Here is a 22,708-nt window from a genome sequence, read left to right as displayed (position 1 = left end):
AAAAAACATCGATTTAGCACGAAGTATGTTGGATCAGATTCTGACGTACCCCTACGATGAGGGAAACAAGTAAATTGGCTGCTGGAAATGACGGTTTTCCGGCATTTGGACTGCAATCCGACTACTTTTTGGCAGCTTACGAGGGTCGTGTTTTTGAATCCTAAAAAAAATGATCTTTTAAACAGATGAGTTACACGGGCATGAAAATCGTGAGAGTTTGAGTTTCTTCAGCCTAGTAACCAACACTAGAGTATTTTAAACCTCCGTATTATCCACGTCTAAATTTTGAACTAATGGGTATTGGATATTTCATAATAATATACAATGAGTTCCCGAGAATTTACGTATCTTGGTCTTCTTTTGAAGAATATAAGTTTTGAGGGACAAAATTCTTTTGAAACAAAACATCATATGTTTAAATACTAACTTCATGTCAAACCCAGGTTTCAGATAATGTCAGGTGATCGACGTGATTATTTTGTACTAAAATTTTCTATCCAGAGGCGATTACATATTTCCCCATCAAACCACCGAAAAAAACATCATGTCATCAATTTAACCGCAAAAGCAAGAAATTTAAACTTCATAAAATAATCCCTGATAGCAATCGAAGATATTTCAATTATTCAATATTTGATTTTAATAGTTAGATCGACATAAAAATTATGAAAAAGAAATCTAATTTCTAAAATACTTGATTTCCAGAACCAAAAAAGAATAAATTCAGGAAAACAAATATCATTCACTCGGCCAGATAGCGAATTGTTTCCTGAAAGAATCCAACAGTGAATAGACTATGTAAACCTATATATACAGTAGACTAAGGTGGATCAGCTAAAAATTCGATCATTGTAACACGTCCCAAAGTCAAGTGAAGTTGCAGTTAGACCTGAGTTTGAATGTTGAATTGGCAAAAAGTTTGGCACTGGCATAGAACAGAACATCTAAGCACTATTTAATCTACATAGAGCAAAACCAGAAGTAAACCTGGTGAGTAGCCATGGAGGTAGATGCTTAGTTTAGTTCATCTTCAAGATAATTGTACTCAAAAGAGAAATCCGTCTTAATTCTTTGACACCTGATTTGAGCCCAAGAATGGAAGAGTCAACCAAATCAAAGACAGCTCAAATAATGAAATCATGTAAAAACAGTTGTAAACCCAAAGGTTAATTTGCTTAGCCAGAGATTGACTTTTATTCTTACTTGTCAAGAACTAAAGCTTTAAATCAAACTAAAAAAAATAGGAATAACCATACCATCCATGCTGTTCGTCATTGGCTATATGGAAATCAAAGTACACATACGTCCCCTGTTCAAAATCATCTGTGGCAACTTTTGGCTCTTCATGTCTTTGGAACCACGTGTTATATTTTCGGTGGTATCTCCAAGATTGTTTTTTCAATTCTTTGGCCGCCAAATATTGTTGGTAAGTGTTCTGCAGAAAAAGGGTTAAATAAAGAAAAAGATAAGAGCACTTAATCACAACCATGAAGGAATTCCCAAAGAGAGAAGATTTTCACTTAACCTGCTGGTAGTAAAATGAAAAAAAGAGAGTATCAGTGCCATAAGTATCAGAACCAAGCCGTTCCCAGAAGGCAGGATTATTAACAATTGGTGCTTGAACTTGAGGATAGCTCGGCGGGGTAGCAGCAGGATGTTTCTGCACGTAATAAAAGAAAGCATGGGAAAGTGAACAGAATATCGGGTCAAACATCAATGTCTAGTATGAGAAGGTTGCATACTGGAGTATAGCTCTTTGCACGTTCAGAGTCTTTGGGCTGAGGAAGCCTATGAAAAGCACCCTCAAGCATCTGCAAATTATATAATTGATCATGCATCCCTAGAGAATTTGCAGTTGATGAAGTTATATTATCACCAATGGCACCAAGATCAGATACACTTCGTCGACCAATCACACCAAGACTTCCAGTAGATGCACTGGGTTGCAACGGCTGCCCTGGAGATAGGTCAATATCCCTCGTCACCTGGGAAGGTTCAGGAATTGGAACAGCAGCCTGATTGTAAACAAAATGACGGGAGCATAAAGTAAATTAATGATCAAGTAAATAGATTAACGGATCATAACCAGTGTTCTACATGGCGGTCGAGGTGAGCAGGCGGACGAGGCGGGCAGTCAAGATTTTTAAATTGTAATCAAGATTTTTAAATTGTAGTCAACAATTTTAAAAAACTAGTCAAAATCAACTAATTTTAAATCTCAAAACCCTAGCACACCCCCACTTTTTTTTTTACTTTTGGTTTTCACTCTCAAATCTCAAATCTCAACCACCAAGCCCACCACATATTGTCTGCCGCCCACGGCCAGCTGCCAGAATATTTAGGTTAATCATTGCATATTTATTATTTATCATACTTTTTTATAATATTTCAGATTTTGTGATTTCAAAAATCAAAATTTTTTCCCTAGTATTATTGATTTATTGTTGAAGATTAATGGCGGAAAAGGATAAACAACCGGAGTTGGAATTAGCCAAAGTCTAATGATATTGTTTGGGAATATGGGGTGTTGTATAATAAAGAGAAAAGAGATTGGATCACATGCAAGTTGTACAAGAATCTTATTAAACGAGGAGTTTATAGGATGAAGGATCATATTGCGAGTATTGTATGAAGCTTCTTTGTGCTTAAATATTATTTAATTACACATCTTACATAAAAAATCATTACTATTTGTGATTATATTGCATGATTATCTATAAAAAATTACTTAAAAAAATTCAACCGTCTAGGCACCGCCTGGACACCGCCTAGGTGGCCGAAGCACTAGGCAGTCACCGACCGCCCCGCCACCGCATCCCGCTATTTACAACCTTGATCATAACAGTGTATTTACCAAGAAAAACATTGCCACATTAAAACTGAGTACTGGAAATAACTTGGAAAATCATAATTCATATATAACTCGATCTAACTGATGTATTTAATCTTCACAAGTGTGGGAGGGAAAAGGCATAAATATCCACACTGTTGAACACCATCATATCCAACACCACCAAAATTAAAATTTCACCACTTCCTAGTCAATGTGCTCCAATAAAAAAACATTAAGGTAATGTTTGGTTGCTTGGACGGAATTGGATTATTTTAGGTTGCAGTTTTATGTATTAATTGTTTGTCTCACATCAATCAAATTATTAATTCTTTACCCGTTATCAATGAAATCATTGAATACAAAATTAAAATATTATCCTTCATATAATTATTTATTTATATTAATATTAATTATTGAAAGGGATCATCTTATCTCAAATATAATAAATCAAACCAAACATGTTATTATTTATTCAATACTATTCTGCATCATACTCAAAATATTTTAATAATCACAATATTTTTTATCCATACAATCCCATCAAATCATATCAACCTAAATGCACCTTAAAAATAAATCTCCACAAATTTAAACATAAACAAAATATTGCACACATACTGAGGTATCCAAGGTGTGGGAAGCCTTCATTTCATCCTCTTGCACACGACTCTTTCCAAGTCCAGAATTCGTAGCAGAATCCGCTGATGAATAATCAGTTATGGGATGTTGCTGCTGTAACTCCTCAGCTTTTGTAAGACCACTTTCTACACGTGTAAAATAATTTCTCCATTGTTATAGAGATACTATCCACTCGGACTATTTACTGATGACCTAAAGCAATGAAGATTATGGAAATCTCATGATTTAAATATTAGACGCATAATTTTATACAGTGGTCCAGACTCTGTTCACAATAAATAATAGGTCGACACCAGAAATGCGTCCGGTAAGTTCATATTCGGCCACCGTAGTATTTCTCACCTTTCCACAGATAAGACATTTTTATACCACAAAAATAGCAAAATAACAAAGTGAAAAATTGGATAGCAGTTTTTTTACTCCTGGTTTGTCCTCATGTAATATGCACTGAGACTGAATAAAATATCACACAAATCATTCACACACACACATAATATGGACAAGCATTTTCATCGCATTGGCTATCTATTAGATGGAAATAAAATAGATCGATATATAAATACACACACACACACACCCAACACATATATAATTTATTTCGTTCATTTCTCCAATAAATTTTGTATGCAACCACAACACCACATGTAAAGGAATTCCATAACTTCAGTCTGTTAACCAAAGTTAAGTATCCAATGAGTAGCGGTACCAAAATAGGTATCTTTTAGTAGAAAAAGAGGCAAGTGCTATATTACCAGCCTCCCCAGATGCCGTGGATATCATGCTCTGCTCATTAACTGATTGGTGGATTGCGCTTGGTGGCTGCTGTGAAGCAGATGATGCAACACCATTGGGTACGGAACCTTGGACTCCAATTCCCAATCCCAGTTGAGGTGAGAGAGATGAGCTTTGAGCATTAAACTGAGAAGAGAGATTAAAAACAGGTAAAAATGTATCGATTCACGAAAAGAGTATAGATACGAAATCAGTTGTAAGATACCAAAGAGTATCTATTGACACTATGCAAGACTTGAACAAGATATCACACAGTTCATTCAAAAGCAGGTGCACATACAGAGAAATTTTCATCAATAAGGAGTAGCTATTAGACCTAAATGTAATTAAATTTAAAACACTACCAATGGTCGACAATCCAGATTTTTAAGATAAACACAATAGCCAATTATCCAAATGTGGTTAACTTTACAAATGATGTTTGTGTTTCAACTGGAAAATGAGATGCGAATAACAGATTCTGTCACGAGCCGCAAAGACGACGTGGGCCAAGAAGGGGCTGTGGACGACAATGTGGAGAACGAGCCCAAGAATGTGGAGGACGAGCCCAAGATGTATCAACGTTTCACATATGGGAAATTTAGGGTTAAAGGTTGAGGAGCAAGAAGATTTTTTCTTTAGTTTGCAAGGATAATTATTTCCTTGCTTAACTATTTCCTTGTTTTTGAGATTTCAGCATATCTTTGAAATTTGGTAGGATTTTCTTTCAGTTTGTGGGGATCGCATCATTAGTATATGTAGGGATTTGGGGGAAAGGAATTAGGTATCGAAAAATTATCAATAAAAGTTTATTTTACAAGATCGGGTGGTTCTCTTGTTTTCACGAGCCCCAACTCTTCAACTAATCATAGGTCGTCAAGGTCGTAAATCAAAAAGACAGGAATCCTACTCCGAACTAGGAGATTTCACTGTCCAACGACCCATAACACGATCCCAAACGCAGGCACGTAACAGATTCTCAATATGTTGTATCCAAAGAACCTTATGCACAGTAACAGTGTGTGATGACTATGGACAAGGAAATTTAAAAGACCAGTTAAATCATGAAATATGAAGGAAATGGCACCTGAGTCAAGAGCAGATTTTGCTGCTGAGTAGAGTATTGTTTCCCTCCAGTAAGAGAGGTCATACCGAGAATGTTACTCTGGCCTTGCTGCTGTACCTGCTGAAATCTTTGTAGAAACTTCTCCCTTTGATCAGGAGCTATCTCAGTTCGTCCACGAAACTGCCCCTGGAGATTCAAAAGAACATTATTCCGAAGTGAGGTGAAATATTATTCCAAAGTGAGGTATTTCTCCAAGTAATTGGATGTGTGGATAAGAGAGAGAGGTGGGGTCTGTGTGTGTGTGCGTGCATGTGTGTGTTTCACACGAGTTGCTCACACAAATAAGGAAAGAGAAAATGCATGGGTTGCATTTAAGTTGCATTCAATAGAGATCAATCCAAAATAATGTCATTTACAGCAACCTTTAACTTTGTCATTTACAGTAAACTTTAACTTTCATTTACCAACATATAAAGATAAAAACGAATAATCAGACGAAAAGTTTTTTAAGTTACCAATATTAATGACACAGTTAACCATCCTCCAGATTGTTAGTTATGGCCTTATGGGTAAACACAAGCATTTGGTGGTTTTTGACGTCAATTTCATTTTCCTGTATTGATTGACAGATTGCTTCTTATAGATATTAACAAACAGAGAATGGAGAGAAACAGGGAAAATAGGACAGGAAAGTGGGATGAAGACGGAGGTGGTAACAGCAAAAAATGAATACTTTTGGCAGAAGCCAACAACGTGCATGGGGAGTGGTATAGATCAGAGGGTGGATGGTAATGGGGAAGATAATAGATTAGGGAAATCAGTGGATTTATATGTTTTGAATTTAGAAAACTAAACAAGTTTGAGATCCAAACCAATCCTTGATGAATTGATGTTAGACCAAATACAACCCCATGGACTTCGGTTTACATAGCCAAGTAATTAATGAAATAGGAGATAACAATTAGAACATGCATGTTCCAAGACAAATTTGCAAATCATGTGTAAGAACCTTAATCAAACCCACTACATTATCATTCAGTATTATCACTTCAATGCTTTCCATTTTTCTTTTTGCACCACGCCACCAAGTTTGTCGAACTCTTAGATTCACATTCTTCCTTCACTCTAGCATCACATTTTCCCCTTGTTCTTATCACTATTGTGGTCAATTTCATGGCTCTAAGTATTGATGTTAAGTTCATGATGTCTCAGACCAGTAACAATTGAACTTAAAAGTCACAAATGGTACAAAACCAAGAAAATTGCGGCTAGTCTAAATTTTTAAACCCTTGAAAGCGAAAACCTGATAAGAAGTGAGTGTCAGGATTAAAGCTGAGGAAAAAACCGTGAGGATGTTACATACCGTTTCATTTTGGTTTTGAAAGGAACTTCCAGGTCTCCATTGCATACTAGAAACCACAGGTGAGGTAAAAACTCTACTACCCATTATTGCAGAATCACCGGCATTTCCTACATCGCTTGCGCCAAGTCCATCACTTGCCTTGGAAGCTTGTGGCAAAATTACTCTATTACTTAGAGGAGATGCAATAGACTGTGTCATTCCAGTACTTTCTGATCGGTCATCAGATACCAATATATTTAATTTCCCAATTTCAGATGTGAATGGCAAGGCACCAAGGCCTCCATTGTTAGAATTTGTACTGCCAGCGCTAAGAGCAATCATCGAAGATGGTTGACCAGGAAGACCACCTCTACTGATTGGTCTTAATCCAGTTTCGGTAAGACCAGGTGATGATTTGCCACCAGAGAAGTGACTGATATCCTCTTCTTTGGTGACACTTGACACAGTTAATAAACATGAAGCAGTGACAACACCTATAGTGTCAAAAACACAAAAAGAAACTCAGGGAAAAAAGAATAGGAGATGAACTGTTACAAAGTTACAATCAAATACATTGATACCAAGAGTAGCATGGCTTGCTGCTGGTGTTTGCGGTGCAGAAGAACTAAGATTACTACTCTTAGGAGGTGGGGTTCTTGCAACTGCATCTGAATTACTGTCTTGAGAAGCTGTTTCTTCCACTTGGTCTGAAGCGGCAGCAAACTGTTGCGTGGAAGATAACGTTGCCTGGAGATATCCGGTTATAACACATATCATAGATGTTTCCAGCATTCAAAAACAATTTAAAAGGAAAAAATCCAAGGACTTAAAAATAAGAAATCCAAAAAAAATCAGGATTCAACATATCTCTGTCGTCTCTCACGATGCTTCAAAAACATTTCTTGCCGAATAGTGATGTTACATCTGAATTTAGGATTACAGCATGTAATAGTACCTCTTAATAAAAAAGAAACAACAAAAAAGATCCCCCGGAATGAGGAGGAAGAGATAAGTTATTAAAGTTATGTGATTAAATGAATCATGCACTCAACAAATGAAGTGAAAGCTCAAACGCAATCAGCCTTAGAATCAAATTTTACCATCAAATAAATTCATAGTAAATAATGCAGACAAATATTGGTAGTTAATGATCTAATTCACAAAAGAAAATAAATGCCACAATATGTCCAATTTTTATCTATTAATTGATTAATAGCACTTCCATTTAAAAAAGGTAGGAAGGGAAAATTCTCACATTTTGAATCAAAATCATTTCCAAATGTCTGAGTAGTATCAAATTTTTCCTAAAACAGCGTAACCGCCTCAAATGTAAAAAAGGAATATCCCCAACGGACAGGAAACAACAAATGATATCGAGTGAAATATTATTCCAAGAGCATTGTAAAACCTTATTAATGCCATCAAATAAGTCATGTAAAATACCAACTGATAACAAGATCGTCCTTATGTTCATGTATTTGGTGAAAATTTTGAATTATTTGAAATCGCAGGTATTCAGATTTCGTGATTTTTTTTTGGAAGAAATGGGTTTAGGAGATAGAAAGGCAATTTTTGCTAATTATGCCAAATCATATAAAATTTAGTTTGGTAACTATTATTAAATAATATTTACATTGATACTTGTACTGACAAGGATATGAGTGAGGAATTTTAAAATTCTAAAGCATAATAGAATGGTAGAATATTTTTGGGAGCAGTAAAAATTTGGGTAAATGTAGTAATGATGTTGGGAAGTGTAGAAACTGACAAAACTAGACTCTTGGGAAAACGATTAAAAAAAAAGGAGTTGGTAGATGATTTTATTTTGGGGAGACGAAACTGGTTTAAGAAACTAAATCCGAACATGGCAATAAATATATAACTAAATCCTAACATCATAGAACCTAAAACCTTCACTCAGGAAACATAGTCGAAAGGCCGGACCTAGCAACTTTCCCTATAATACTCGGTGGTTCTGCACGATCAATTGTTAAACAACTACAACCACATTGTTTTGTCGCCGGTAGTTAAAAACAATAGGATTTAAATCAAAACCATTCCTCAATTTCACTCCATCAGAATGTTGAGAGAGGTGCATACAGTAAGAGAAAATTCAAAATCATACATACCGGAGCTGGAGAGGGTGTTGCAGCCAAAGAAGATTTCAAACTTAAAACCGTACTGGAGGCATTGACACCCTGAAAATAATAGAAAACGTGATAACATGACCGAATAATGTTTCACACGCTTATCAAAGAGAAGGAAAAGATAACATTACAGAAAAATGTTTCACTCTCTTATCAAAGAGAAGGAAAAGAAAGGTTAGCGATACAGACATTAAACTCCTGTTGTATGATTGTGATATAATTTACATTGTCATTTGTATATAATACAGAGATGGTGACTGTCGAGGACATGGTGGGTCAGCAGGGAATACTGTTAGCCCATCAGACATAAAAACTTATTTGGAATGGGGCATTAAATTGCCTATTAGCAAAACGATTATTCAGAAACTAAAACATCATATGACAAAAATAAAAGATAAGCGACCGGAGAAGAAGCCACATTACCTTCACAAGACTAGAAGGACCAACTGTCACTAGATCTTCAAGAGATTCCACCTTGTCCAAAGGCAACGAATTGTAAAGTTCATCGACATCACTAAATTCGCCAAAATCCTCCTGCCAATCATATTCCAAAATGAAGAATATTAAGGCAATTACACCACCGTTTAATCTCCATATAGCCCAGATGACAACCACACAAGATTTTCAAACAGAAATCTTATTATTTCCCATTTGAAATATAAGAAAAAAATAAAGCCCCATGAGAAGCCAAATCTTAAGGAAAAAACATGTTCAACATCATGGATGATTAAACAAAAAAGGTTGAAACGAGAAAATGACAACTTGTTTGGGATTACAATACCTGATTTCTTTCCACATAATCATCCAAGAAATCCTTGACATCATTGACTTGTTCTGGACTCAATTCATCGTTGTCCAATAGCCTTAGAATCAATTCTAACTTCATAATATGAGCCTTATGCCGAGAAATGGATGTCTCTAGATGTGTCTTAGAAATTTAAAATTAAACACAGTAAGGCGAATATAGTATGCTGCATAATGAGGAGCCTTTCCTCAATGACAATGACATACCAGTCTGGGAGGCCTTGCCTTCCCTTTCTTAACAGAAAGCCCTTCTACTTCCGCTTCAAAGCTATCTATTTGACTTTCCAGCTCACTAACCTAGCAAAGCAGCACATACATTCTCAAGACGATTCATAAACTATTCATAACTTTTCTAAAATGATAACAATGACATGCAAACTACATAAAAGTCATGAATTGTCAAAAAACAAGCCGTTATTGAGAAAATAAATCCACCTATTTCAATATCTGAATAAACATTCCTAAAGTTCCAAATATAAGAACACATAATGATTTATGTCACGAAATGTCAACTCCTTTGAAATTGCAGAAATATGGACACCTAGAGTTTCACTTCTCATACGTAATCACAGATTCTATTACACCAAATATGAATAATAGTAGGTCAGATGACATACATAAGTAGTTGCACCAAAAAATGACGGCAATACAATGATAACTGCAAAATCATACTCATAAGAGAGAGAGACAGATGATTCCAGAAATAAAATGAAAGACCAAATATTCGTGTTAGCTTCCTATTCTTCAGCCTCACTTCTTAAACAAATTTGTTAGCAAAGAAAGTTTATGATAAAGAAGATAAATATCATGATAATAGACATAATATAACAGGCAGTATCAAGAGAGATACTTTTACATGCCAACCCCTTAAACCTCTGGATTATGGGGATAAGGAAACACAAGAAAAAATTCAAGAGCATACCACATTATTCAACCAATCCCTGGTCTCTGATTTAGCCTTTTCTTTCGGATCCTACAGAAAAGCAAAAACCACATACGCATTCTGGAAGAATTTAGAAACTAAAAAATTCAAAACTTGCAAGCAGGACTTGCATTTTATATAATCATATTACACCAAAGAGGTAGATCCGCACCATCATCCAAGGTAGAAATGTTTCACTGATGGCATCAGATGTCTATTTGAAATCATTAGACTAATCATATCATTTCAAAAGGACCAATTTCATCCTTAGTTATATTTTACTTCAGAATAAAGGAAAAAAGAATCAGGGGACTCCCAGAACAACACAACCTACCGTTTTCGGTTGTTGTCCCAATCCTTCCTTGGAGAATGCTTTTGTCTTAGTTTCTTTCTCACAAATTTTAAATCGTTCCATCTCACGCTCAATAAGCTTGCGAGCGTCCACTAGAGCCTGCTCATAAGAGGCACTAACCTACGTCAAGTTACAAAGAGAAATCCTTGGTCAGAGTTGGAAACAGGCAATAAACAAGCTGATTATATGGTTAACCCAGATATATCACTGAAAATAATTGAAGATAACAACGTGGTTGAATTACTTCAAGTAAAAAAGAAAAAGAAAAAAAGAAGATAAGAAACATGCACAAAAGGTAATGAGAAAAGAGTAAAATGATAAAAGTACAAGCGCAGAAACATGAATATCCACATAGAATGAGAAGCATGTTTTTTGAATCAAGCACCAGTGGAAACGTTTAAAGTGCAAGACGTAGAAATTGTTAAATTCTAGCTTTAAAAACATCAGCATTACCTTCTTATCTTTGATCTCGCTTGATTGTATCCAAGTCTTGATCTGGTCTCTGTATCGCTGCAGCTTCTTTATCTCTTTCTTCAAGTCAGCCTCAAATTTTTCCTTCTGATTTGCATTATCAGTATCATAAACCTAAAGAAAAAAATGAGCCCAAAGTTAATAAAATCCAAAAACTGAAAAGCCTTATCACAGTAAAAACACGCGTCAGCAACCTTATTCCAAATACTATCAAATACATCGACGCCCTCCTGAACCTTCTTCAGAACGCAATCGATCTCTCCCTGTAACGTCCGACTAGCTCCCATTTTCAATCTCTAGAAATGGTTTAATATTCCCAATTCTGGCAATCTCTAGGGTTTTGAGGGAAAAAAATGGAGGACGAAGAGATAGTGAACTGTGAATCAAATTCCTACCAAACGGAAACAACTGAGTGGGCCTGGGCTTGAATTTTCTAACTAACTTAACTGGGCTTCAGAGTATCATAATTAGGCCCAGCAGATTATTGTTAACTTTTTCAATATTTGTGCGACTCATGCCTATCATACTTTCAGGTTTGATCATACTTGTATTTGATTATATTTTTTGAATATAACTCACATAAATCTTGTACTACTACAATACAATGAAATAATGGCTTGCACAAAAAAAAAACTCAACACTCATGTATCTCAAAGTCTTATGCAACTCATGGCTAATATAAACGAAATACAAGGTAACAATATAATATAAACTCGAGTAACTTTGGAACGCGATGGATATCTCCGCTTGAATTTTCTAACAAACTTCAGAGTATCATAATTAGGCCGAAACTTCACTGCATAGGAAGAATTACACATGTATATATTTATTTATTATCTGGATGGATAATTTTTTCAAGAAATTTTTGTTCATTAAAAAAAATGAAAACTTAAATCCGCCCAACCCACCACCAAATCAATATAATTAATTGAAAATTTTTCATTGTTTTAGTAGAATTTTGTTTGAACTTAGATGTGGTTTCGAAGTCTCTTTAGCATAAAATTAAGATTACAATAAATTAATAAACTCAACTGTGTTTGTCTTATTTATTATTCCTTACTATAATCGATACAAAGAATTTATTTAATTTCATTTAAAAATTTGAGATTTTTTTTTAACACAAAAACTGAAGCCAGAGATTAATTTATTTAGGAAATTGGGGAGATTGTGTTCCAAAAATAATATCGAAGCATGCGCCTACTTCCAAAAATATGATATCGGGATTAAATTCGGTTGTTTTATTTTGTGAGACAGTGATTATAATTGGAATTGGAATTGTGATTTTTATCGAATAACATAAATTTTATTAATTCACGTGTATTTTAATTCATCAAAATTATTGGGTATAAATATTATTTATTTTTTTAAAATTAAAAACTAATAAATTGAGTAAATAAATTCAATGAATAACAATAAAATCAATTAAAATTATTAAATAATATCTTAAATTATTTGCTTTTTTATTCATGTTTTACAATTTTTAAAATGAGTTTCATATATTATTTGTTTGCAAATAAAGTGTATTAATGTAATTTTACTCAGTTGGAAAGAGTATTAATTAAAATTGATTATTTATACTCCTATTATTTGTGATAAATCATAAAGTTTTAAAGTCTAAATTAGGTAAGTATGGATGAGTTTTACGATTTAATACGGACCATAAAAAACAAATAAAAATAAGATTGATAAGATTATTAGTATAATCTTATGCTTCTCATAGCAAATAAATGATAAGTCTAGAACATCTAAGAGAGTCAATTAAGAACCCCTGGATTGCATAAGTACACAATGCAGGGAATAAGAAACATGGATAAAGCATGTGGAGTGAAGGCATGAGATTTTTCATATATGTGTTTCATTATTTTCCTTATTATTATTTTATTTCATAAGCAAGTGGTAAGTTTTCAAGTATTTAAATTCCATATTTCAGCAGTGTAGAAAAAGTTGATTCAATTAAAAAAAATCTTGAGGTCCTATTCTCACCCTAAGCAAATTCTGTTTCCATTAGTTCGTGTTTGCTTGACTGGGACCTATCATCGGTATGTTAACATGAAAACCAACTAAGGGAGGATAGAAAATTTAGAAGTTGGGTTGGGTGAACTTCAAGATAATTTGAGCATAACATAGATTGGAATAGCTGACAAACTCAATCGAATGGAGGAGACCATTCAAAAGTTATCTGAAGTATTACTCTCAAACAAGGAAGCATCAAAAAGCAACACTCGTTTCAGAGCAGTAATAGAGAAGAGACATGGGATCATTCGGGAGGACGACGACCAATGTTTTATTCTCACTTAGCCAAACTAGAATTCCCAAGAATTTCGGTGTAACGTTCTGAAAATTTAAAAGCCCACATGAACCACGTACATGTAAGTTATCAAATTTCTTTAATAAAATTATGAGTTCTAAGGGCATTTGGATTAGGAACCCTAGTGACATAAGATTTGAATATTTTAATAAATATGTTATCAAATGTTGATAATATAACATAACTGATAACACACAACACAAGACAAAAATTAATCTCTCCTCCCTCTCAATATTTCGGCCATCACATATTTTTCAAGGAAAAATTTGGGCCAACAGTGCTTCCTACACCGCCGCTCGTTGCTGCCACACCAACTCTGGATTTTTGAAATTCAGGTGTCCTAGTCTCAACACAGAAATTGTTTGAAATCTCTAATGCGATCCAAATAAAGAACAAAATCTCTGATCGTTGACTTAATTTAACGATCAAAAAGAGGAAGATCTGTTCGAAGAGATATACAAGAAGGAATATCTCTGCTTAAAAACCGGAATAGTTTGGAGCCAGTGTTATGCACGCAAAAGGTAACAATTATGAACACTCTATAGATGTTTAAATTCATACGACGTTCAAGGGATGTTTCGAACGTCGAAACAAAAAATTTAAATTTCCGCTGCGCCTTGGGTGCTAGAAAACGCATGCACAACATTTCATTAACCTAAGTCGATGGATCCTTATGTGCACTAACTTTTATTAAGTCTAATTTGTCAAGTAATGCTCGTGTAGTATATATAATATAATTATACAATTCATTCCATCGTATAAGTGAAGAAAATGAAATGATAAAAATCATTTACATATGCATATAACTTAACAGTACTGATCTAATTAGTTATAATTTTTATACAAATGATTGAATGGATTGTATATACGTTGAAAACAATTGGTTTTCATGGCTTTATATTAGTTTTTAACTACAAATTATTTAGAACAAATCCAGTAGTCTAGTCTAGAGATAAATAGGACAACCAATTAGATATTATGAGCGTTAGTTATACGAAGTTACATACATACCTGTATGAAGGTTACATATGTAGAGACACAACGAGAGGGGAGAAGACTTCGTTGACAACTTGTGTGATTTTTGTTTTTCAAGTAAAATAAACAGCTTCTATTAGTCAACCAAACAAGTCATGGTTTATAGACGAACTCAAAAATAAAAGAGCATACCTCCTAAATTATAGGAGTACCTCATTAAATAAATCATGAGAGACATATTTGAACTCAAAAATAAAAGAGGATACCTGCTATTTTATATATAAATAAAATAAAATAAAATAAAAAAAGTCAACCAAACAAGTCAGATTTTTTCCCTTGAAATTCTTTCTTTTAAAACCACTGTAAACAAAAAAAATATTATTTTTGTTGGATTATACATATGCAGTTGGTATTTTCTTGATTTCTCTAAAATCCCCTAGGAAGATCGAGTCTTTGCACTAGATATGTTTGCGCAGGGCAAAGCTTTGTTTTTTTTGGTTTGATCTGTCTCGATTCTTTTGGAATGGGAAATTGCTGTGCGGTACCTCAAACTTCCGATGAGAATGGAAGCAAGTATAAGTCAAACCCATTTGCTGGTGATTTTGTGCCAAATGATGGGTGCAAGTTCTACGTTCTGAGTGGTCCGACGGGGCATAATATCGAGGAGTTTTATGATTTGGGTCGTAAGCTTGGCCGTGAAAAATTCAAGATCACGTATTTATGCACCGTTAAAACAAGCGTTGAAGTGTTTGCTTGTAAGTCCACATTTAAGAAGAAACTGAGGACTAGGGTGGATATTGAAGATGTGAGGACTGAGGAGCGAGGTTGAGATAATGAAGCATTTGCCCAAGCATCCCAATATTGGGAGTTTGAGGGATACCTATGAAGATGATCATGCGGTTCATTTGGCTATAGAGTTGTGTGAGGGAGGTGAACTGTTTGATAGAATTGTTGTCCTGCGGATATTACACAGAGAGGGCTGCTGCAACTGTCACACACACAATTGTTGAAGTTATTCAAGTATGACTTCTTGAAGTTTCATGTTGCTTCGACTCTAATTAATCTGCATTTAGCCGGTGGATCTTTTTTCCCTGTAACCTGCTTAATTTCGTTGCTGCTTACTACTACTACTCATGGTTCGGCGAAACGGTCGTGGTGTCAGAGACTGCAGTTCCAGTTCCGAGCGCAAATTTTTAATTCTTTGTAAAAATAATAGAGATTAATAAAATTTTTGAAACAATTATATAAAGTAGTTTCAATATCAATTCCAAATTTTTGTCTGATTGTAAATTCCAGCTTTCAAATGTCAACTCTTAACTTAATTTCAAGTTCATTCTTCGATCTCTGTCATCATTTATCCTGCAGTTCGTCATGTCCCAGAAGATATTTTATGTTCGTGGAGTATTAATTTACTGACAATTATGAGATGATATTTTTCTCACGCTTTTAACACGTGAAGAATTTCTCTTGGGTTGTTTTGTAGAATTGCCATAAGCATGGGGTCATGTATCGTGATCTTAGGCCTGAGAACTTCTTGTTTGCTAAACAGAAAGGGACATCTCCTCTCAAGGCCATTGATTTTGGGTTGTCGGTTTTTTTCAAGCCTGGTAACTCAATACTTTTATTTATTCGTTGCATTTATGGATAGGACAATATTTACTATTTAGTTGATTTGTTGTTCATGTGTTTTCACTTCAATAGCCGAGAGATTTAATGAGATATTTGGGAGTCCTTATTATATGGCTCCAGAGGTGCTGAAGAGAAACCACGGATCAGAAGTGGATATTCGGAGTGCTGGAGCAATACTCTACATCTTATTTTGTGGCATTCCTCCCTTTCGGGCTGGTCGGTTTCCTCTTCCGTTTTCTGTTATTTTAATATTAATATGCTACTAATCATGTCTCGGAGTTTTTTTTACTTGATTTGGAACTCCTATTTAGTGTAAGTAAGATGATTAGTATTTTATATGGTGTGATCTAGAAATATAATTGAAGCCAATAAGAAATTAGCCTCTAGTGATTTATAATATACCTACACACAATTGAGGCCAATTCTATTGTCTTACGGATTAACCGAAGCTATTGACTTCATGATGAGAATAAAGACCAAAAAATCTGGAATAAAACAATTAACAAAAACACAACAATTTAATTGGTTCACCCAATATAGACTCGTTTATGGAGCTCCTGCAAATCTTTATTACATGGAGAAATATTTTTCAAGTGTTTACAAACACTCAATTTCTCACAATCCCGACCCCGAGGATAACAAAGAAATAAGTTATCTAACTCACACAACAGGACCTCACAACAGTCAAGAACACCTTGCTTTCTCACTTGATTTTGGGACGGTCTTTCAAATGAAAAGAGGGAAGCTATTAATGGCCTCATCCCTTGGTGTGAATATGAAGAACACTTTTTCCGCCTCCATATTTTTCAAACTTTACTGCAATTGTATTTAATGTGGTCATCTAAGTTTGACACCAAAGTTCAGCCATTTTCTTGGAATGATTGAATGACGAGGTCCACATTCACCTGACATATTGTATTTTTACCTAAATTTGGCATACATTTGACATAAATGATCATTAAATTGCAGAAACTGAACAAAGAGTTGTCCAAGCCATCATTCGTTCAGTTGTTGTGGAATTTGAAAGAGACCCTTGGCCTAAGATTTCAGATAGAGCAAAAAACCTAGTGAAGAAGACCCTGACCCTAAGAGGAGACAGACTGCACAAGAAGTTCTGGGTAATGTATAGTCCATCAACTGTTATTTGTTTCTTAGTTTGCCCGGGTAATGTGTGCAGAATAGTTTTTTCCGAGTTCATCGTATCAATGAACATGCATGACTGTTGTACCTGTAGATCATCATTGGTTACAAAATGAGTGCTCTCAATGTTTCTTTCGGTGAAACTGTCAAAGCTAGGCTTAAGCTATGAGCATGTGTTGCTACTCATATTGGACCAACCTACGACCCACGACCAGTAGTTGTGCATGAGTATAGGCCGGGGCTCATGTTGGGTCAGCCTATAGCCCATGGTCGTTACACTTTCCCTCAAGGTGGAGTGTACATCTTATACATTCTCAGCTTGCCAACCATTTTTTAGTACATAGGTCTAAACAGGCCTTTTGTTAGGACATCCGTGGTTTGATCCGATGCTGGGACATACGTTATGTTGATTGTTCTTTCAACAATCTTCTCTTTAATAAAATATCGATCGACTTCAACATGTTTGATACGATCATAATGCACCCGATTGTGTCATATTTATTGCAGCTCCGTTATCACATAATAGTTTCAGTGGCATCATTGTATTCATTTTCAGCTCGTCTAGCAACTTTTTCAGCCATAAGGCTTTACATGCACAATGGACTACTGGCCTTAGTTCAGCTTCGACACTGTCCTTTGCTAGTACTAGTTGTTTCTTACTCCTCCAATTTAACAAATATCCCCAGACAAAGGAAAAATATCCTAATGTGGATCATCACTTACTGATCCGGCCCAATCTGCATCAGTAAACATCTCAATGCTTACTACTTCTGTTTTCTTGAAGAAAAGTCCTTTCCCTAGTGTCCCATTTAGATACCTTAAACTTCGATAGACTGCTGCCACGTGTTCTTCTGATGGGGAATGCATAAATTGGCTTACACAACTCACATGAAAAGCTATGTCTGGTCTAGTATGAGCAAGGTAAATCAATTTCCCTACTAGTCGATATCTTCCTTTTTCCACATGAATTCCACTCACTGTTTCTCCAAACTTTTATTTGGATCCACGGGTGTATAGATCATATTAAGCCTAACATTCTTGTCTCATTCAAAAGATCCAACACATACTTCTGTTGAGAAAAAGATTCCAGATTTGTTCCTCGCCATTTGCAAGCAAAGAAAGTACCTCAATTTTCCCTAATGCATTTTGAACTCAGCTGCAAGTTTTCCATTCAGTCAATCCATTTTATCTGGATCATCTTTAGTAAGAACAATATCATCCATATAGACAATAAGGATAGTTATTTTTCCATCCCTATACCTATAAAATAATGTATGATTAGTATGAGCCTGCAGAAAATCAAGCTTTAGGATTGCCTTAGTGAACCTGTCAAACTTGGCTCGTGGGGATTGCTTTAAATCGTATAATGACTTATTCAACTTGCAAACCTTACCATTCCTATTTCCTCATCAAAACCAGGTGGTAGTTCCACGTGTACCTCTTATTCAATATCTCCATTCAAAAAAACAAAATGTTTTCGTCTAGTTGATACAATGGTTAGTCTAGAATTGTTGCTAATGATAATAAAACTCATATTGTATTAATATTTGCAACTGGGCCAAAGGTTTCTTGATAATCCACATCATAAGTTTGTGTATATACTTTGCGACCAACCTTGCCTTGTAACGTTCAACCAAGCCATCAACCCTATATTTAATTGTGAATACCCACCTAGAACCAACGAGATCTCTTCCTTGGGCTTCTGAGCAATCTCCCACGTTCCATTCACTTCCAATGCCCGCATTTCTTATACGATAGCTTTTTTCCACCTGAAATCATTCCAAGCTTCTTGTATTGTAGTTGGGACTTTAACACTTGATAGATTTGAAATCAATGCCTGAATAGAAGCTGATAAATGTCCATATGCCACATACTTAGCCATTGGATGTTGTGTTCAGGACCTGGTTCTCTTTCGTAATGCAATTGGGACATCCAAGTATGAAGGAGGGATATTCCGTAGTTCACACTAGTAGAATTTTTGGTTTTTACTTCGCCATTGGTTACTTCGGTGATGATTAATTATGAAGTAGTATATACCAATCAACTTCGGTAATAACATCGTCGAAGTAAAACATTATTTTTTACTTCACAATTTAAAAAACATGAGTTTCACTTCTAATTTCTTGTAACATTTTACTTCGACGGAGTAGTTTTGATGAAGTAAAATGTTAAAAAATTTTGAAATTTATATTTAGTGAAGTAAAAAAATGAACCATAATCTTAATTTATTTCCCTTAAATTATCTCTTAATTTATTGATGAAGTAATAAAATACAAAATAAATCGTCATATTAATTACTTTACTACAATACAAAAATATGAAGTCTTTTACTCGTCATATTAAATTGTGTCGAAGTTAAAAAAAAGAATTTACTTCACCACAACTCAATAATTGTGAAGCCGTTCTTTATTAATTACTTCACAACAATACAAAAAAATGAAGTCTTTTAAATATATTACTACGTCATTAAATGTAAATTGTGAAGTAACAAAAGATCAAATATTTCAAAAAAACAAATATGTTAGCGACGGTTTTTAACAAATCGTCGCAAATATTAAAACCATCGCCAATTAAAATTTTTCGCTGTTAGCGACGGTTTGAGACAAACCGTCGCTAATGAGTGACGATTACAACAAAACCGTCGTTACAATAAATCGACGACGGTGTAAATAACCCGTCGCTAATCAGCGACTGTTTAAAAAACTGTCGCTAATCAGCGACTGTTTTTAAAATACCATCGCTATTACGGTTTAATTAAACCCGTCGCTAATAGAGACTGTTTTACCACAAACCGTCGCAAATGGCCTATAAATATCCGCTTCTTCACTCCATTTTACTACTCACCCTTTACATATTCGGTCTATTTTTCTCCTTTGGGCGATCTTAGTTTCTTTTTCAGGTCTGACTCCTAGGCAGATCAAAAGAAAAAGACACTATCAGGGCTCAGAGTCCAGTTAGCAGCATCGGGCTCACCACTGACAATGGGGATCTGGGTAATATCCTCGGCAAAAGCTGGGCCAACTACAAATGAGAGCCTATCAAAGTCCCACCCCTCATCCGAGGACAAGCCGGAGATGCGAATGTCACGGTCACCACGAACCTGACGCTGAGTGGATGGGAAGGCATCACTAAACTAGATATCATCCCAAAAGGATAAGTCCCTAGTTCCAACCCTTCAACGGATACAAGATTCTGCCCTAAGCTGAATCTGGAGAATCCTACACCACGTAGGGGAAATGTGCCCCCTTATGGTGAACATAAGACATATGCTCAGCCGTAAATTACTTATTCAGGAGGAATTTCACCCAAAGGGGAATTCCCTGCCTGGATCTAAACCATAACTAGATCGAGAAGCTATCAACCAAGTCCTTTAACCTGCGGAAACCAAGGCCCTCTTCAGAGACGGGGAGGCAGGCACGAGACCATCTGGCCCAATGACATTTCTTCTCATAAGAAGCTATTGAAGATAATCTCAAGTCCATCGATGACAGCCAAAAGGGGCTGGATCACCTGAAAGAGATATATTGGGAGAGAAAAGAGCACAATTTGAATAAGAGTCATACAACTCCTGGGAGATAGGGTGCGGGAATCCCAACCTTCTAATTTCTTCCTGACAGCTTTAAGAATGAGCTAAAAAAGAGAACACTAGCGATTTCCTCGAAAAAGAGGGACTCAAGGTATTTGGTGGGAAGCTTTCCCCCTATAAAGCTAGTCAAACGAAGGAGTCGAAGCCTAGAACGCGTAGAGCAGCTAGGAGGAAGGAAGATAGCGCTCTTGGATAAATTAACCATTTGGCCCGAACAATTCGCATAATGCCCAAGAAAATCCATAATGTGCCTGACTCCACGGGTCCCACCATTAGCAAAAATAATGATATAATAGGCATATGCTAAATGAGAGACCAGAATGTTGTACCCCGTTCTAAAGCGAGTACCCGGGTACTGCAGATAGAGGCGGTTGAGCGACTTAGAGAGATATTGCGCCCCCATAATGAAGAGGAGCGGGGAGAGAGGTCCACTTTCTGGCAGCTTTAAGCTCAATATTGATGGGAACTCGAGGGGCGACCATGGGGATTCGTCTGTCGGTGGTGTTGTTTGTGACTCTTCTGGCAGGGTTGTGCTATTTTTTAGTGAGTTTATCGGGATTGGGACCAATGTTCGGGCTGAGCTCTGTGCGGTTTGGCGGGGCCTTCTTATCTGTTCCGATCTTGGTATTTTTCCCCTTTGGGTTGAGACTGATTCTCAGATTTCCATTCATATCCTTCGTTCTCATGGATGTTGGTTGGGCCTTGATCATATTGTCACTCAGATCCTCGTACTTTTGAGCGGGCGCTCTGTTAAATTATCACATATTTTCCGGGAAGGGAATTCTGTGGCGGATGCATTGGCGGCAAAGGCCTAAACACTTAGGTAATATTTCTTAGTTTTAGGTTTTTTCCTACCCAACAATATCTCCATCCTAGCCCGCTCTGACTTCTCAAGGCTTCCCTACCTCAGATCTCGATTTCCTTAGCTGTTTGCAACCACTTCTTTCTTTGGCTCTATTTCTTTATAGATATATATATATATGTGTGTGTGTGTGTGTGTGTGTGTATTTTTTTCTTTGCAGGTACAGTGCTTTCGGAGGGTGTTTTCCCCTCCTCTTGTTTTCCCGTGCAAGTGGGTTCACACACTTGCACCTTTTGTTTTTTAAGGACTCTCAGTCATGGTGGTTCCAGGAACCTTCTACGATGGTGTCTCTTTTCTCTTTTTCACCAGTATCTTGCGGGCGCTTACTGCAGGCTTCTCCTTGCTCGCTGCTTCATCTCTTTTATCTACTTTTACTCAGTACTTTGGTGCTCTTGAGGATCCTTCTCCGTGGATTCCTGTCTTGGAGCTCTATTTACCTTGGGATTTATGGTATCATGAGCTCGTAACTTTCTGGCCAGTTATGTCTTTGACTGTGGGATCTCGTACAGCTAGCAGATCTCCGATTAGTTTTCTTTTTCTAAGATTGGGATTACACAGGCAGATGGCTCAGGGGGGACGGGTGCTATTGATTGTCTTTTGCACATTTCTCTGAGACTGATCATTATTGTTTAGCTTTGTTTAAATTTGGTTTGCCGTTTCTTGCGCTGATGTATGTTGCTTAGTTTTTATGCGCTTTTCCTAAGGTTTAGCTTTGGCTAATGTATCTGCTACCAGGATTATATGTTTTATGTTGTTTTGTATTCGTCTTTTTTGGAGAGGTCTTGATATAGTCCTCATATCCACTTAGTGTCACGACCCGAAATCGAGACGTGTCATCGGCGTTGTTTAACAATTTAAAAC

General features: G+C 35.9%; 1 protein-coding gene and 1 pseudogene across 8 annotated transcripts; one reads left to right on the top strand and one right to left on the bottom strand.

Moving 5' to 3' along the window:
• Positions 1 to 622: 622 nt before the first annotated feature.
• Positions 623 to 11,762, bottom strand: LOC140965962 (uncharacterized). 8 transcript variants are annotated; one of them, XM_073426248.1, is made up of 18 exons: positions 11,542 to 11,760; positions 11,330 to 11,461; positions 10,859 to 10,996; positions 10,525 to 10,575; positions 9,810 to 9,899; positions 9,580 to 9,726; positions 9,222 to 9,332; positions 8,781 to 8,849; positions 7,233 to 7,398; positions 6,673 to 7,145; positions 5,331 to 5,495; positions 4,225 to 4,390; positions 3,452 to 3,597; positions 1,743 to 2,015; positions 1,526 to 1,660; positions 1,257 to 1,435; positions 988 to 1,078; positions 623 to 889 (listed from the first exon to the last, which is right to left on the bottom strand). In XM_073426248.1, the coding sequence occupies exons 1-17, from the start codon at positions 11,632 to 11,634 to the stop codon at positions 1,015 to 1,017; spliced, it is 2,598 nt and encodes an 865-aa protein (XP_073282349.1). In that variant the 5' UTR covers positions 11,635 to 11,760; the 3' UTR covers positions 623 to 889; positions 988 to 1,014. The 8 variants fall into 8 exon arrangements, with proteins under 8 accessions (XP_073282349.1, XP_073282351.1, XP_073282353.1 ...); XM_073426250.1 differs by having other exon boundaries at positions 623 to 804; XM_073426252.1 differs by having other exon boundaries at positions 623 to 1,078; positions 7,233 to 7,374; positions 11,542 to 11,762.
• Positions 11,763 to 15,074: 3,312 nt separating this feature from the next.
• On the top strand, positions 15,075 to 17,560 carry LOC140965963 (calcium-dependent protein kinase 32-like; annotated as a pseudogene).
• Positions 17,561 to 22,708: the final 5,148 nt, after the last annotated feature.

Source organism: Primulina huaijiensis, unplaced genomic scaffold (assembly GCF_012295235.1).
Source record: "Primulina huaijiensis isolate GDHJ02 unplaced genomic scaffold, ASM1229523v2 scaffold17037, whole genome shotgun sequence".
NCBI lineage: Eukaryota > Viridiplantae > Streptophyta > Magnoliopsida > Lamiales > Gesneriaceae > Primulina > Primulina huaijiensis.
The sequence above is the reverse complement of the archived record's forward strand: the minus strand, read 5'-3'. Positions and strand labels throughout refer to the sequence as shown.

Excerpts from the sequence above, each read along its gene's own strand:
- LOC140965962 (XM_073426247.1), bottom strand. The coding sequence starts at position 11,634 with ATGGGAGCTAGTCGGACGTTACAGGGAGAGATCGATTGCGTTCTGAAG. Across the intron at positions 10,997-11,329 it reads GCGAGATCAAAGATAAGAAG|GTTAGTGCCTCTTATGAGCA; the intron begins GTAATGCTGATG and ends AACTTGACGTAG. Across the intron at positions 1,079-1,256 it reads AATGACGAACAGCATGGATG|GTGTCAAAGAATTAAGACGG; the intron begins GTATGGTTATTC and ends GGCTCAAATCAG.